Source organism: Ictalurus punctatus, chromosome 28, assembly GCF_001660625.3.
Source record: "Ictalurus punctatus breed USDA103 chromosome 28, Coco_2.0, whole genome shotgun sequence".
NCBI lineage: Eukaryota > Metazoa > Chordata > Actinopteri > Siluriformes > Ictaluridae > Ictalurus > Ictalurus punctatus.
In genome coordinates, this window is record NC_030443.2 from 14,672,354 (window position 1) to 14,690,901 (window position 18,548).

An 18,548-nucleotide genomic window follows, 5' to 3' on the forward strand; every position below is an offset into this window, starting at 1 on the left:
TACTTCCGGTACTGTAGTAGACTGTGCGGTTTTTGGACTGAGCCCTGAAGTAGTGCTGTTTTTAAAGTTGTGTAGATAGATGAGGGGCTTGTCAGACTTTTTATTATTATTATTATTATTATTATTATTATTATTATTATTATTATTATTATTATTATATTATTTAACTGTAAAATAAAAACCCTACAGCACGGATTTTTATGAATCTAACAATTCAGAAATGTATGTTAATTATTACAATAATACAACACATTACAGTATAACAGTAATTTAATATTCCAGCTATTTATTGGTGAAAGAGTTGTTTTCTTCCTGAAGTTTCCAAAAACAGAACTGTCTATATCTATCTAGATATAGACTATATACTTGTTTTTGTGTAATTGATTAAACCCATCCATCCATCTATCTATCCGTTTTTCTGTGCTGTTTATCTTACACAGGGTCGCAAGAAGCCTGGAGCCTATCCCAGGGGACTCAGGGCAGAAGGCAGGGGACAGCCTCCACAGGGTGCCAACCCATCGTAGGACAGGATCGCACACACTACAGACAATTTGGAAATGCCAATCAAACTACAGCGCATGTCTTTGGACCGGGGGAGGAAACCGGAGTCAAACCCCTAAGCCAGCGTGCCACCCTTAATTAAACTCATTCAATTCAAATAACCAGTCAAATAGGTTAATAACTATTAAATAACATGATAATGGTAGGTTGTGATTCATACATGCATCTTAAGTCATTGCTTTATCCTCTTCAGTGTTGCTGTGGAACCGGAGCCTATCCCAGGAATGCTGAAAGTTGGGAACACACCCTGATGGAAAGGCAGTCCATTGCAGGGCACCATGCACACACACATTTACACACGCATTCACACTTAGGGGCGCAATATCAGGATCTATCAAGTAAAAACATGAGTGGCCATCATGCCACCCCAGTAGTTATACTTGTTGTCTAAATTCTTTGCATGATCCATGCTGTTTCTAAGCAAATTCCAGGCACTGAGATCTGCCAATTGTGTGTATTTTATCCCTTAATAATAACTAATCATGATATTCATACAACATCAGGTAGATTTGCAGCTTTGTAGCTTCACAGCTCCAGGGTCCCCGGTTCAATCCTTACTTCGGGTGACTGTCAGTTTCACATGTTGTCTGATTTCCTCCGACCAAACAAAACAAAACAAAAAATCCCAGTAGATGGATTGAGTTTGTCAAAATGCCCAAAAGCATGGATGAGTGTGTGAAGGTGTGTGCATGGTTCTCTGCAATTGATTGTTCCCTGCAACTCATCCATGCGCTTCATGCCCGGTGTTCCCAGGATCCACCACCACCCTGACCCTGATAAAGTGGTTGAAGACGAAGGAATGAATGATTTGAGTAAATGAATGAATATCTTTCAGATTTCCAAATGTATTTTGTCTATTTAAAGACACCCTAAATGTACCACTACAAAAATTTGTGTTTCACTTATAACTAATTTCATGTTCAGTTGCACCTGTCTTGTGTTGTTTTATGTGGTAAAGGCTAATCAGATACAGTGAGGGGGAGGATATGGCAGGGCAGGTGCTTGGACAGCAGTGTGCATATTACCAGCTTGGATATAGTTGCTTGGTAAGATATCAGATAGGTGGGCATAGATATGCAGGCTGTCATTATTACTGACATTATTCATGATTGTCCATAATCCTATTCCAGCCACCTACTGATATTAAGCTGTGTGTGTGTGTGTGTGTGTGTGTGTGTGTGTGTGTGTGTGTGTGTGTGTGTGTGTGTGTGCTGAACCTATGAGTGAGATACAGTAGAGTAAGTGCAGGTCACACCTACATGCTTAATTGTAACTCTGAGTTGAAGCACGAGTACATGTATATTGGTATGCCTGCAAGCTGGTTTTGTCTGTGCATGTGTGTGTGTTGGTGGGTGGATGGTTGTGGGAGTGTGATTTACTTTCACAGGCAAAAGTCAAAGACGCAGAGACAAATAGGAGATATTTCAGCACGTATCTATTCACATAAAAGCGCACTACACAACGATGCAATTAAAGCATGGTTTTTATTACGTCTGACTGTTCTGGATTTTGCTTAGCTGAGCACTGAGCATTGCTTTTTACATTTAAAATGCTATTATCTGCTTGCACAGTGTACAATAATATTTATAACGTTTCCAGTTTTCCATAAATTTGGCAGCTATCAAATAAAACAAGCTGCACTTGTATTCTTATATTGAACTAAAAAACAACATGCTAAATTTTGAGATGTGCTTGCTAAAGGGTAATCTATTTTATATACAAACTGGGCACGATCAAATAACAAGAGAAATGTTCTATAATAAAACTGTGTCCTGGAAATAATACTTAACCTTTAGTACCTTCAGATAAGCTATGTTATCGACAGCCGATGTTATCGATTGCATCATGGCTCGTAGAGACTTAGATGTTCTCACAAATTTTCTTATCTCCACACGATGAACCAATTAATATAATATACAGTCCATTACCAATGAACAGATATGATTGACATTTGAGACTTTGCATGGTTTGATGTTAAAATATTTTGAAGATAATGTATTGTTTGGTGAATTAGGTAAATTATTTACATAGTAGTTACATACATATAGTAGTTTCATACGAGATTCTTTGCTAGAAATGATAATAGATATCTTTGCCAAGTACTGGTTGTACTGGGTCATTCATTTCATTGAATCAGATAGCTGTGGCTGTTTAGGACTTGGAAGTTGTTGTGCCTGATGTGCCAGCAGCCCCTGCCTCTGCCTTCGCCTGCCCATCTTCCACCTGGTTTATCAGCAGGAGCTTCATCACAGGGTCCAGGTACTCCATAATGGTCTCTGACACGCTCTTCTCCAGCAGGTAGCCCTCCGTTTCCACCTCCGTGTTCTCCTGCCCAACCACTGCTTCCATGGATGTCTGCAGATATCTCAGGCATGCAACCACTGTACTCTGCAGAGAGATATGGAAGAAGGATGGTGCAATGGTGGAATTTAGACTAGATGATGAAACATTTTGAAAGTAGGTAGATTATCACTCACTGGTGTACTGACGCAATGGCGTTTTTATTTAGATGGTCGTCTAAGCATTAAATCAAAAATTGACATAAGCACAACCCTCCACTGCTATCTACGGATACCTGAAGGATAAAGACAGTCAGCACTACAGCACCAATGCTGTTCATCAGGCCCATGTAGTAGCCAACCAGAGCTTCCCTGCAGCCGCGAATGAAGATGTTGAGCTCCTCAGTTTGGTGCTCATAGTTGTAGTGGGCAGAGTTGTTGGTCAATTTGTACTGGATGCAGGGTCTAGGGGAACTTGGGTTACAACAGCTGAAGGGCACACCATCCACCAGGTAACGCCCATCCACATTACTCTTGATACGACTGGATAAATGAGATGGATAGATATTAGACAGAGTTGGTGGAGAAAGGGTATATGAATGAGAATGGAGAATCTTTAAATGGCAACAATAATATACAAGTGGGCTTTTTTATTCTGATTAGGCCACAATTATAGGTATCAGACACAGTAATGTTACTTGCATGTCTATTCCGAAAAATACTGGGGTAAGAGGCAAGACAATGGATTTAGGAGACACAGGTTCTTCAAGGGTTCTCAGGATGGTTAATGGGGGTTAGATCAGCCTTGATAAAAAAGCTTCCATCTTGAACTTTAATGAGTTCTTCAGTTTGTCCCTGTGGGGAAACTCTTCAAGTGTTCTTTGAATGGTTAAGGGTTCTATCTTAACATCTTAACTCTAACTGGAACATTTTCTAAAAGGGAAACAGTATCTGATTTCAGGTTCTAAATAGAACCTTGAAGAGTTTCCCCAGAGAGGCAACTTGAAGGTAGCTCATTAGGGTAAGAGTTGGAAGCTTCTTGTGTATCATGGCTGATCTAAACCCTTCCCCTTTCCCCTCACTTACTCCTTAACCTCCTTGGAGCTGAAGTCCAGGTAGCGGTTACTGATCCACTGGATCTCGAACCAGTCTTTGTAGTCGTTGTTACCGCAGCACCGGAACTCCATCTGCAGGCGGTCGATAGTCTGCTTCTGGAAGCAGCGCCCTGGGGTGTCCGTGTCCTTGTAGAAACGGATGCCATTCTTGAGGCCAACTTTCAGCGAGCCCTCCAGGCTGCCCTTCATGGCGTAACTTAGGATGACTCCAATCAGCAGTAGGGTGGTAAAAAAGATAGCACAACAGAAGTAGGGCTTTAGGAAGGTCTTCCACCGTGGGAAGCGGCTAGCATCCAGGGCGTCCTGGCAGATCCGACCCGCAAAAAAGTTGATTCCCATAGAGGCCAGTCCAGCCACAAGGAGGGTGTTTGGGACAATGTGGATCTCTGTGTTGTCCATCACCTACAGGGCACATTTGGGTTTACTTGACTGTTATTATGAAAGAGATTCCATGTTATTGAAATGATTAGTTACGTATTATGTCTAACTGCAAAGTGGATTCTGCTTGTCTCACGTTTCTACGTGTAGACATACTTGTTGTATATTATGTGCTGTGTTGAGGTGCCTGTCTGCCTAGGGTTGTTGTGATTTGAATAATTAATTTATCTGGCTTTATCCTTTAAGTAGAAAGAATTCATTTTGCTGATTGGTTTGTTTCGGGAACTTTCTTTGTTGGCATATTAGCATACACCAAGAAAGTCTTTTATTGCTAATTGTTTCTGCAGTAAAACTGAACAGATACAAGAGGAATTTTATCAGTATTCAGCTCAAGCAATTAAAATGTTATATTTGTTGTAGGTTAATCAATGAGACAGATTCTTTATTGCGACCTAGATTGTGATCCATACAGTTTGCTAGACAGCTTATTGAAGATGACAGCGTTCTAAGCCCTTTCTAACCGGCTTAAGCAATATTTCTATTTGCATAAGTTAATCCTGATATTTCAGCCACTTCAAAATGCTCCAGTTGTCCTTTGAGGTTTACGTTATCATGCATACATGCAGTTTAACTGACATATTCTCAGTCTCAAAAATCAGTAATATGCAATTAATGAACTGGTTATTAAGATGTTCATGTGAAATTATAAACGGTTCCTCTAGTATTGTCATTAGTAGTTTCAATCTGTCTCATTCTGGCCAAAGAGGAATTGCACTTGGTCAAGAAACTTTCTCAAAAGGGAAAAACCTGACTCAAATTGTGTGTGATAAAGTGCAGGGTTGAAATATGCTTTCGAATGGTCAGTTTAGATACCTCTGCCCTCCGGCGTAGTTCTGTCTTCAAGAAGCATCCAAGACAGAAGGTGATCGCTCCACCTAAAGTGGCCAGCCAGGAGATCAGCCACAAACTCTGAGCTAGCTTCACCCTTTTTTCAAAGGGGAACTTCATTTTAGCCCACACCATGATGGCAGAAGAGAAGCGTTACACTACAAGAATACAAAGAAGATCTCTGGTTCTGAAGATGGAAACTAATTTTTTATATTTTGCTAAGAAGGGCTCTCCAAAAATGCTTCTGTAATCCAAAATCCAAGGTTAAATTCTCTTGTGTCTCGAGATGAATTTCTGCCTTTTTGTTGTCCAGAGTGGTGAATTCCTCTGTGGTGGTCAGCCTGAGTTTTGATGTGGTGATCCCTCCCCCAGGTGAGGTGCTAAAGATAGTCCAGATACCAACTCAATTGAAAGAGTGGTACATTCGCCCCTCTGAGCCCATGCTTGGGTGAGAGACACACTAGATATGGCTAAAGCCGGACATCTGGGGCATCTTACCTGTAATCCTTTACCTATCCTATTATGACGGCCCTCTCCAATGGGCTACAGAACTGTTTGCTCAGCAGAGATTGAAACAGATTGCCACTGGGCATGGACAGATGCAGTGATCTAGCCATAACATGGCAATTACTTTAAAAATATTGACTTAATTGTGATTCTGCAAAAAAAAAAAAAAAAAAAAAAAAATGACTATGGCATTGTCATTGAATAAATGTTTGGCTGTTGCTTGTATCAAGTGCACACATAAACTGGAGTACACAAACTCAAAATCTCTGGCATTTTCAACAGAACTGTGTTATTTTTGTGTTTTCTGCACGATCGTTAGTAATAGTTGAACGTATCCACATATAATTAGTGACCTTCTTTGGAATCTGCCTTTGGCATCAGTAGGCATAAGAAATCTCACCTTAATAAAAGACGTAAGGAGTGTGTCCATCCATCTATTTTCTGTACCACTTCTCCTACACAGAGTCACGGGAGAGCATGGAGCCTATCCCAGGGGACTCAGGGTACAAGGCGGGGGACACCCTGGACGGGGTGTCAACCCATCGCAGTGCACAATCCCAAACCCATTCACACAGACATCCGGACAATTTGGAAATCAGCCTACAGCGCATGTCTTTGGACCGGGGAAGGAAACCAGAGTACCCGGATGAAACTCCCAAAGCATGAGGAGAACATGCAAACTCCTAAGTATTATAATTCCAAAATAAAACTAAATGAAAATTAATTCATTCCTATACAAAGAGACAATCTAAACCTTCATATTAAAATGTTTTTCTGATACCTTTAAAACTCCATGAACCCATCAGTTGAGCTCATAAGCGCATAATTTACTACTCGTGTCACTGTAATTACTGAATAACTCATAGTTAACCAAATAACTGTTTGGCTGGGAGTACAAAATGAGTCTCAGGTGCAAGTTTTGCTTCTAAAATTTATCTCACTGCTTTTATTGAAGACAAGACAAGACTTTAACAGTGGAAAATTAATTGAGATGACATACTATATTGTGCATTGAGCTGTACACAAAAGACTACTATAAATTGTATAATACATGGATCAATGTGTGAATTTGAATAAATAAATAAAATAATCACTTCGAACGTAAATCCTTTCTTATATAACATATTTCATCATCTTTACTACTCTAGATGTGTTTGCAATAGAACATTTCACTAGCTGGAGCAGCGCATTTACAACACTGTATACAACATGAATTGTGTACAAGCCTTTTTTTTGGCACTGCTTAAATATTATGCAGATACAGATCAAACATCATTTAAAAAATTATTGGGAGAATAATATCATCTCAGTGACTTTGTATGACTTTGTATGGTTATTGGTGCCAGACTGGCAGGCATTTCAGGAACTGACTTTCACATACAGAAGTCTCTAGAGTCTACATAGAATCCCAGTGAGCAGCAGTTCTGCAGGTGGAAATGACTTAGGGTCATGACTTAGGGAGCTAAGGTCCAAGGAGAATGTGGTTCCAGCGGACAGGAAAGCTGCAGTAAGTTAAATAACCACCACAAGCATCTCAGAATGTGCAATACATCAAACTTTGAGGTGGATTAGCTACAAAAGCAGAAGTTCCATTCCTGACAGCCATGAACAGGAATCTGAGACAACAGTGGGCATAGGTTCAGTATATACATTATATACATTAATGAACAGTAATAATACAGATATAATAGTAATATAATAATACAGTTACTTTGAAGGTGAATCTACACAGATTGAGGAATCACATTGATGTACAAACATACGCTTGAATTCTATAAAGCAGTCTTAATTCAACATTGAAAGAAATGACTCAATTGAGAATACAGTACATATGCTAGAGAAATCAAAATACTGGTGAATGAATAGGCATTAATTGTTGTTTTTTGTTCAAAACCTAGCTACATGATTATTTGCTATATGGGTTTGAATAATAATACACAAAGGAATTTTAAAAAATACTATTTATTTATGGGACACCATAAAAGTAAATACTAGTTGGGTAGAGACACCCACATCTATTTTCAAGTAATGTCTACACAAGATCAAGTAATAACCTGACTGAACACCAAATGTTATGTATTTATTTACCTATTACATCTCATTCATTGTGCCAAGAGCCTAGAATGACAAATTATTACCCTACAAGAGCTACAAATATTATATATTACTGGATTACAGTTCATACTAAGTAACTCAAGTCCACTGCTTTAAGCTGTGGTAACAGATGTTGAATGCAAATCAGCATCTGATGTCTGATAAACTTCTCTCTGGGTAAAAAAAAAAAAAAAGAAAGTGTGAGATTCATGGCAAAAATTTTTTTTTTTTTGGGGGGGGGGATTTCCACTCAGTCTACATGTATTTGTGCTGGTAAAGAGGGTTTCTAAGGGCAACCCTGTCTAGTACCCAAGTGAAATCAAAGAGCCACACTTCTGTCTGATGTTGCCTTGAGAAGTTATCAAAGCATCTATTTCAGCAGGGCTACCAGTCACCCGTGGACATATCCTTGAATGTGAATAGAGAAGTCTAACTCACAACCCAGACTCCGAAGTCCAACCTGAAACTTGTGTGGCACAAGTTCTGAGGAGCAGACAGAGTGCTTACAGCTACCTAATTAGTCAATAACCTAAACACAGTAATTACTTATATCATTCTTGAATATTAAAATGTTTGATCATTAGAGGGTATGCTTAGATCAGATTATAGAGGTAACCGTAATGGGTGGGGTTGGTTTTAAGAGGGCAGGAGTCATCACCTGGTATGCCGACCAAGAAAAGTAAAACAGAGGAACAAAACTGAGTACATGAAAAAATATCAGAGCAGATACTTCACTATTATATACATAATCCCGCTTGGATTCTGTAGCACATCTGTCTCTTGTGGCTTATCCAATCACATGCATTTGAGTAAATTATTTAGCTGGAGGCAGCTTATCAGACTATGGACTAGCTACAGGGTTCATTTTAGATACCCTATCTGTTCTAATGAACTGATGACATTGCTTGTGTTTTTTTTTTTTTTTAATTGAGAACAAAACCAAAAGGTTTAAAGACAATTGGACAGGGAAGCATGTGTTTATTCTCCTTGCGCCAAACTCAAAACAGATTTCTCGGTGGCACTAGTCAAAACATGTTGTGTCATATTAATAGTATGAATAAATCAATAAAGGTTAAGAAGTAACCATTAGTTGCTGATTCAGACCAGATCCAGCAAGGGATTTTATGGAACTGGACTTGCCAATTTTAGTAGAATACTCCTGCCCTAAGAGCTCCAAAGTCCCACAGTACACAGGGGGATCAAACTGAGATTCTAGGAAATTAATTAGTTATGGTTTTGATAAAAGAAGAACGTATTGAATCATTCTCATTGCTGGATTGGGAAGCTGTTGCAAGTTTGCGATGGACTTTAACAGGAAACACACGACACTGTTTCCAAACTTATTAACAAATTCAAAAAGACTGGAAGTGTTGCGGACCGACCGAGAAGTGGACGTCCACGAACATCCACTGACGAGGGCACACCTGACGTGGTGCTGGCAAACATACTGTAGTTTACAGCGAGCGCTGTGTGGTATTTATGGAGACTTTTGGAACACCTTGTACAGTACTATTCACTTACAGACCGCTCCTATTCTAATTCACATTTGCTCAGTGTTTAAAGACATTAATTATTAGGCTAATACATTAGGTTTAGGTTTCATATTTTTGTATTCTCTCCCTCCTGTATAAAGTGGTTGAGCATCTTCTGCGCTGACTCCAGATTAGCCATAGCCTCCGAGTCACTGCTTCGTGACCCTTTCTCTCCATCTCCAGTCTTTTGCTTTTTTGCCTTCTTCCAGTTATGAGTAAGCTCATCTTCAGTCCAATCTTCAGCAGTGCCCCATTGTGAATGGTGGAGGTCCATCTTACCTTTGTTGCACTTTAACTGACTTTGATGCTCAAGTTGCTGGAGGTCAGTGGAGTTGATGCCCTCCAAGCTAGCAGACAGGATGCGAATAGGAGAGCTTAGCTGGCGTCCAGTGTGAATATGGTATTCCTCTCCTACAGGGCCATCCAGATTCTGCTTCAAGCTAGTTACAGGTACTGGTACAGTCTCAGGGTATATACTGAACTGAAGGTGGGGTATCTGTAGGCCCTGGCTGTGGGCCATCTCTTCCCCTCCTGATTCACTCTCTGTATCTCCGTCTCCTCTTCTGTATTTATCCGACTTTACCCAACAACCATGCTCCTGATGCCATGGTGAAAAGCCTGTACAACGATGTTGACCTCTCTCCAAACTACTCAAGGGATAGTGCTTTGCCTCCTCACCCATTTCTGACCAATCAGATTCATCCTCTTCTGGAACAGGACCCAACGATTGGTCATCTCCAGCTACTGAACCTTTGTTATAATGATCACTGTCCATAAATTGAAATGGAGGAGGTGCAACTGCTGGCTTGAATGGCTTGATGGGATCATCTGATTTAAAATGCTTTACAAGGGCTTCCTGGAGCATTGACGTCACCTGTGGGAAAAGTAAGAGTCAATATTATATAATGTGCTATAAAATAATTTTGCCCTTGATAATGCTTGCTATGACAAGGGGTGTCCAATCGTATTCAGAAAGGTCCACTGAAAATGCAGGTTTTCATTCCAACCAGGCAGAAGCCACACCTGATTGTCTATTGAAAGCCAAGATTAACTGATTAAATAGGTGGAATTACTGTAGGTGTGTCTCCTGCTTGACTGGAATGAAAACCTGCAATCAAACTGGCCTTTTACAGATAAGATTGGATACCCCTGTCATAGGACATATACGTTATACGTCACCATACCTCATACCTTAGAAAGAAGTTGGGTTTCACAAAGAACTAATCGTAGCTAGGCAGCTAATTCTGTCTAGCTAGTTAAAAGACACAGAGAACACAAAGCAGATTGGATAACAAAACAGATGAGATAACATTGCATTAGATAACAATCCTCTCTCCACAGTGTTTTTTAGCTAGCTTGGTAAAGTTAGGCAGCCACACTGAGGAGAGGGATTCAGCACAGCCCACATTACAACGTGTTCTTCTGCCATGAAATAATTAAAATGGTCACTGATTATGATGTTGATTGATCTTATGGGAAATTCATACACAGAAACATGGGAAATAAGACACAAATACTAAGCTGACCTTTAAACTTAGCATCTGTAGCTTAACCTCTGTAACTGTACATATGACCAGAGTCATGCAACTCGTTATATTTTTCCGAACTTTCTGTCTGCGTGGTAGTTATAAAATCAGGGAGTTGAAAAAGAAATTAGTAAGAATAAAGAACTAAGCTATGTTTATATACTCCTCCATAATTTCCCCTTCTATTCAGCCTGAGACGTTTGAGACAATATCTAACATCTTCCTGTCATCAAGCTCTCACATTAATTGTCTCCAGGCTCTGAATGGTTGTCTTGGCAGCTGACAGCTGTTTTGTCAGTTCTGAGATCCGCTGGTTTAGTTTCTCACGCTCGGCATCCATACGTTCATCCTCAAAAAAGGCAAGGGGAAAGTGAAAAGAACAAAAATAGTGAACATAGGATTTATAAAGGACCTATAATTAAAAATGATTAAATGAATAAAAATCCTAGGTTCATCCTAGGTCATTGCAATAGACTTAAATTTAGAGTTAAAAAAGGAATTTCATTCCTATTTCACAGCAAATGATGTGCCTTACCATACAGTGTGTTTCATCCTCCGGGAAATCATCAGTCTGCTGAATGGAGGAATAATTAACCTGAAGTCTAAAAAAGATAAACAGATACAAAATACTACATTTAAAAGTATGTTTTGGCTCTTAATACATATTATGCTACAGCGGCAGATATTTTTCATAGAAATAAGCTTGAACAATTTGGGAACATAAAATCAACTGAAGATAATTTGTTAGTTTCACTATAAATTTGCTCCGACCTTGTGAACTTGTCCATCATGCTGCTTAGTTCCACACGAGTCCTCTGTAGCTCTGATTCCAGTTGATGATGTTCAGTGATAAATTCAGCTCCTAAGCACTCCATACGCACCACTGTTTGCTTCAAAGTGTTATGCAGGTCTTCATTCTGTTCCTGTAGCATCCTGTTTGGTGAGGGATATGGAAAATGGGAAGGTTTTGGGTAGCTAGATGTACAACATTTTTGATATAAGGATATAATAATACGTTTAAGAAATATGGGTATTGCCATGCATTGTTCTGAGAACTGTGAGAACTGTGTGGAGTATTATAGTATTTTCACATTCACATGCAGTTTATAATTAAACTCACATGATCCTCTCATATTCAGAGCCTTTTTCCTGTGCAACATTAAAAGGGAATCCATTTCAAAAGCTACACTCTAGTGAACGATTATAATTGTATAATCATTTGTTGTTAAGCTAGTTAAACATTTAAGCTTACTATATGAGAACATTTTACAGTGAAATTATACAGATCCTATGTCAAATACAAAACAAGTCATTCATTGCAGAATTGAATGTTATACTGAAGGTCTTACTTTGACATTTATTGCTGTTTCCTTGTACGTCATTGACTGCTCATCATGGCTAATAGGACTTCCTGTATTTCTGCAAGAATCTGACTTGCTTGAACAAGGAGAAGTGGCCTTCTCGCCAACTGGAGAGTGGCGAAGAGGACTGGGGTCACCACTATGATGGTGATGTTCCTTGGTGTGGAAATGGTGATGGTGAGATTCCGGACAATCGTGATGTGATCTAACATCGGAATGATGCTGGATTTCCACTGGGGAATGGTGATAAGATTTATAATGGGAATGGGGATAGGATTCTGGATGCTCATGATGATGGTGGGATTTTGGAGTACCATAGCGAAGATGCATCTCGGTATGAGAACTATGATGGGAATGGTGATGGGGTACTGAATGTTTGTTGTGATGATAATGATGATGGGATTCCATATGGGAATGCATTTTTTGATATTCAGGGTGGGAAGACTTCTGAAATTCAGAATGGGAATGCTGGTTTGTTGCTGGTGTCTGGTCAGAATGTTCAGGATGTTGTTGGGATTCAGTATGGACATGATGGTACGGGGATTCTAAATAGTACTGGTTATGAAATTCTGGGTTTTTGTGGTTTTGGTGAGAACGGTGATGAATTTGTTCACTATGTTGGTGTGAATCTTTGTGGGACTCTGGACTATTATGGTGATGCTGGTGGTCAGACTCTTTGTGGGGTTGAAGTTTGGCTTCAGAACGGGAATGATAATGGGGGGACTGGAGATGATCATGGTGGTGATAAGATTCAGAGTGTGTACTATTGTGGGAATCTGGATGGGAATACTGATGGTGCCCTACAGACTGGGGTAGGTTGTGAGGGTGGTGATGAGAATAATGACCATCAGGATTATGGTGATGTCTGTTGAATGTTGGAGTTTTTGGATCCCCAGAATGATGGTGATGGTGAAGATGATGGTCTAAATAAGAAGAGTGTTGGCGATGTCTGTCTGTGTAAGGACTGTTAGATTCATGATTAGTGGAACTCATTAGACCACCCTCAGTATGTTTGTGAACATCCGGATAAGAGTGATGTTGATGGTCATCAGCAGGGCAATGGGAATGTTGATGGTGAACATCAGGATAAGAGGAGTGATGCTGGTCATGAAATTGCTTAGGGGCGGAATCATGATGCAAATGATGATCAAGTTCAGAAGAAGAGTGGTGTGAGTTATCATAATAATAGGAATTAAGGGGAGAAGTGTGGCACTGGTGAGAATCTTTATTGTTTGAATGATGGTGAGGATGACAGGATTCAGCATGAGAAGAATGGTATTGAATATCTGGAAGGGAGGAATGATGTGATCCAGAATATGAATGACAATAATGAGGTTCTGACTGGGAATGGAGACCATGAGTTTTTGAGTGCAAAGTAGAATAATGTGGAGGTGGATTTTTGTGGTCTTGATGAAGGTGGTGCAATGGAGAAGGTGAACGATGTTGATGAGATTCTATATGGTCTTGACTTTTCAAGAGTGAGTAATGATGTTGTGGGGATGGGCTTCTCTGATCTCCATGATGGTGATGTTGTGATGCAGAAGGGGATGAGCTGTGATTGCCATCATTATGATGGTAATGACGTGAAGGTGAACGGTGAAGAGATTCTGAATGGGAATTGTCATCATTTTTTGAGTATAAAGAATACCGATGTGGGGATGGGCTTCGGTGATCACCATCACTATGATGGTGTTGATGTGAAAGAGAGGGAGAATGATGATTTCGACTTTTTAAATGTGGGGATGAGTGTCTTTGGTCACCTGGATGGTGATGGTACAATGGAGAAGATGGAACATGGTGGTGAGATTCTGAGTGGGGATGATGGTCAGTTTCAGAGCATGGAGAATGTTTATTTGAGGATGTGCTGTGGTCATCATCATGATGGTGGTTATGAGATTCTGAGCGGGAATGATGGCGATGGTGAGTTTCTGAATCTGGAACATGATGGTGTGTTTTTCGGTGGTGGTGGTGCGATAGAGAAGGTGAATGGCGGCGATGAGAATCCAAATGGGAATGATGACATTTGGTATGCGAAGAATGATGATCTGGGCTTCGGTGAGTTCTATGATGAGGGTGATGGGATGGAGAATGAGGGCGTGATGATGAACTATGCTGATCACTTCCATGGGAGTGATCACGATTGTAATGGTGATGAGGTATTGGTGAGAGAGATCGGGTTCTTGGTGTATTCCTTTTTGTATCCATGGCAATCTCATTTGTTAAATGACTACTGGACTGAGCTTGTTGCTTTTTGTGTACCTTATGGCCATGTTCTGACCTTGTCAAAATGCTTTTAGGTGATCCAGTTTTATTGCTATTGTGTTTGTTCTCACTATAGTGAAGAGGCTTGGGATTCCTATGTGCAGTTTTGTGATGGTGGTGATGATGGTGGTGTTTGATTGAATTTGAAGTTTTGTTGGAATGGTAAAGATGACCAGGCTTCTTATTTGCAGAGGCATGCTTTCTGGTGTGGGATGGTGCACTAGATGACACAGAGTTTGTACTTCCAGACCGTTTGGAAGAATGTTTTGGTTTCTTGTGTCCTTTGCCCTCTGAATTTTGAGACTTGGCAGGACTTATATCCCTGTGGGCATCCGTTACCCCAAGACTCTGTAGCCTGGAGGGACTAATTACTTGCCTGGTGATCTCATTTAGAAAGGCAGAAAACTTCATTTTTTCCTCCATCATGTTCTTTTTTGCTTCCTCTTTCCTCCTCTCAATTTCTTTTTCATCTAATTCTCCTTCACCAGACTGTTTGTTCTGCACTGGGAGCACCTCCATGGACTTTGCTTTTCGAAAGATTTCAGTCTGACCATTTTTCTTTTTTAGGGAGCTTTTTCTAGATGGCATGTGGGATGATTCTGGCCCCTTGATAGGGTCTTTACATTTTTTCTTCATAGACAAGTACTTTTTAATACTTGAAGACTTGTTGACATGGCCATCCTCATTCAACAAAGGCACAGTATCTTCTTCATCTTCCTCAAATGCTCTCCTTCGTCTGGAGATGTCAGTGCAGGACTGGGAATGTTGTGGATGTCGAGCACCTTTCTTGAACTTAGAAGCAAATTTGGTATTTCCCAGGCTGCTTTCAGAAGACCAAGAGGATGATCTAGATGAAGATCTAGATGAAGAGGAAGAACTGAAAGAGGAGGAAGATGAAGAATTAGAAGAAGTGGAGGCAGAAGTAGTGGAGGATGAAGAGGACGATGAACCTGAAGATGAAGAACATGAGGATGATGCTGATGATGAGAAGGAAGAGCATACGGAAGAACCAGCAGATGAAATGGAGGCATTTGATGAGATAGTTGATGTTCTTTGATGGGACTTAGTGCTTCTATGGTGTTTCTTATGTTGCTTATGATGGTGATGATGGTGGGGATTGTGGTGAATATCAGCATGCTCCTGGGTATCATGGCTATGAACACTGTGAGGAAGGTGATGGTCAGTATTGTCACAGTCTGATGTATTATGGCTGTGAATGACCAAAACAATCAAATAAATTATTCAAAACTATCAGTCTCATATTATTCGTATTAAATATTGTTATAAACTGTCTACAATGTCTAAACTGCTTATCCAGGGTCAGGGTGAATCTGGAGCCTATCCCAGAACAGACCCTGGACAGAACTATAATGCACCAGAGGACTCCGACATTACCTGCTGCACTATTATGCCAATCATCTCTTTGTACATATTTGTTACATTTATCACATTCTAGGCTCAAACCACTCCTCTATTGAAAGTAGCACTAGTCACAAAAAACATATGCTTCTACTCAGAGATTTTCATACCTCTTAGTCAGGTGGGATCCAGGTGGGATGACAGTGGGATGACAGTGTTCATGTTGGTGATGAGTTGACTTATGATGATGATGTGTTTGGATATTGGCCATTGTTCTGTTCTGTTCTCTCTCACCTTATGACAGTTCCACAGACTGTCAGCCCTCTAATTCTTAGTTTGCCTAGTTGGCCAGAAGGTGTTGTTTAATTTTCTAGTGCCAGCTGTAATTCAAATGATAGGTTTCTATTAATGCGCTCATCCGAATACGTTGCCGTATCTATAGTAACAGCTAATTCACAGTAACTTGCATGTTGGACAATGTAAATAATGCTAGTCTAATAATAAAGATTTTTTTTTAGTTATTTATCAAAGAAAAATATATAATATGGTGAAGTCTCTCTACGGAAACTTTTTTTTTTTTTTTTTTAATTTAGCATTGATGGAAGGAGTCTCCAGTGTCAGTTCTTTGTAACAATCAGTAAGTCTTTTTACTTACATTCTCACATACAAGACAAAATTTTTCAATTCAATGTTAATAACATTAATAAAGAAAAACCAACAAACTGCACCCAGAATATCATGCTGCTTAGAAAAAGCATTAGACTTACCTTAACCATGGAATATCGTGGTTAAAAAAAAGGCTAGATATAAGAATCACAATTCATTTCGCCACGGTGAGCTAATCCTGACAATGCAGCGTAGATTTGAGGTTCATGACGAGTGAGAGAAAACTTTCATCGCCACAACTTTTCTATCAGCACTGATCTCTAACCCCGCCCTCCCACTTTCCTGTCTGTGATTTTTCAATACAAGCCCATGCTGATGCCGATCATACCTGCTTGACTTAACCAGCTGCCCCTGGCAAAATCTTGGAATCAGTTAACTCCCTGTATGGTATTTACGTATGTGTATTAAAAGAATGTATAATATGTGAAATGAAATATCCCCAATTGTAAATATGTAACAAGTCGTATTTGTATTTATTCCAGCTGGTTTGTTATGAATGTTGGATTGCACGGTTATAACTGGTGTGTAGCTGGTTATATAGGTCATTATTGACTCACAGTTGTTTGCCAACAGGATGCTGAATTATACTGTAGATGGAATCATTGGGAATCAATTTGAATTACAGCAATGGCACAATGCATTTTCATCAAAGATTATTTATTCATCTGTGACCATCTCACTACATATTTTACTTTATGACATCCTAGATAATAAACTGAAACAGCAAAATAATCTCATTGAAAAAAAAAGACAAAAACAATTCACATTAAATGAATATTTAAACACTAAATTTTATGTAAATATATTTGCAAGGCAACTTAAAATGTTCATACCAAGTACAGAAGCCCTGAACCCTAATGTGGAAAAAATGCTAAAGTTAATAAAAATGCTATTTCATTGTATTAACTAAATTACTTTTGAGTCATTGCATTGTCTGATGTTATTTTATATTATTTTGACTCCTAACACTTAAATTAATGGAATTATTATAATTTTGACCATGTGTTTTTGACACACCATAACTGAACGCATTTGAACGAATAATAATTCATTTGTTGACATTTGCGTCAACTTCTGCTAAAGCAATGTCTATCATACTTTCTGGAGAAAACGCATACAGAATAATAAATATATGTCAATATTAATAGATTGTGGGGTGTTGAAGTTGAAATAATATTATTAAGAAATAACATAGCATTTCAATATTTTTTTGTGGTTCAGGGCTTCCATAGCCAAGATATGCAGTACATAAGGAATATTTTGTAGAAAATGTGACCCTTTCAGACAGATTGGATTAAAGCAAACTTTAATCTACAAATTTTAATCAGAATAAGAAGAACTTCTCTCACAAATGTTTCCATTACAACTGAAACGAGCTGTTCTAATATTAGGTTCTCAGCCTCCATTTCCCTTTTAGTGCCCTACAAACTAATCAATGGTCAGCTGTGTAATACAGCACATCCTTCCTGGATAATCAATGACAGTAGAACAGTGATGTTACCCTCCAGCAAAGAGAAAAGAAGGACACAGACAAAGCTACAGCATGAACCGTCAATGTAGATATGGACAAAATAACATGTCCATGTCAATTCTTTTCCGATCACGTATCTGTAAGGACATTTTTGTTGGCGACACACAATTTAAAGTCTGATTACCTTATCAAGAGAAAACTTCAATAAAAATCTTTTTTTTATTATTGAATTCTACATCACTTTTGGAAAAAAAATTCACTTTTGCTTAAATAATATTGTTGATTATATTGGAGTGGATATATTGTTATTGTGTTAAATCATTAGTTCCTTAATCAAAAGGTCAAAGCTGGAGCTATTTCAATAACAAACCACAACAGATCATGTATTATTATTTGTAATTGGTTGTTTGATTCTGGAGATGTATATTTCACTATTACAGAAGGAGTCTCCAGTGTCGCTGCTTTGTAATGGTCACTACCATGGTTCTACCGCGGGATTTCTAGTTTCTTCATAACATAACTAGCTGTGATTTATTTATTTTTGGTCGT

The 18,548-nt window shown here is 39.1% G+C and overlaps 1 protein-coding gene across 1 annotated transcript; it reads right to left on the reverse strand.

Moving 5' to 3' along the window:
* Nucleotides 1-1,979: 1,979 nt before the first annotated feature.
* rom1a (retinal outer segment membrane protein 1a) lies at nucleotides 1,980-5,669 on the reverse strand. The gene is made up of 4 exons (XM_017459510.3): nucleotides 5,207-5,669; nucleotides 3,927-4,357; nucleotides 3,137-3,383; nucleotides 1,980-2,949 (listed from the first exon to the last, which is right to left on the reverse strand). Exons 1-4 carry the CDS (start codon nucleotides 5,354-5,356, stop codon nucleotides 2,713-2,715), a joined length of 1,065 nt encoding a protein of 354 aa, XP_017314999.1. The 5' UTR covers nucleotides 5,357-5,669; the 3' UTR covers nucleotides 1,980-2,712.
* Between the last annotated feature and the right edge of the window lie 12,879 nt (nucleotides 5,670-18,548).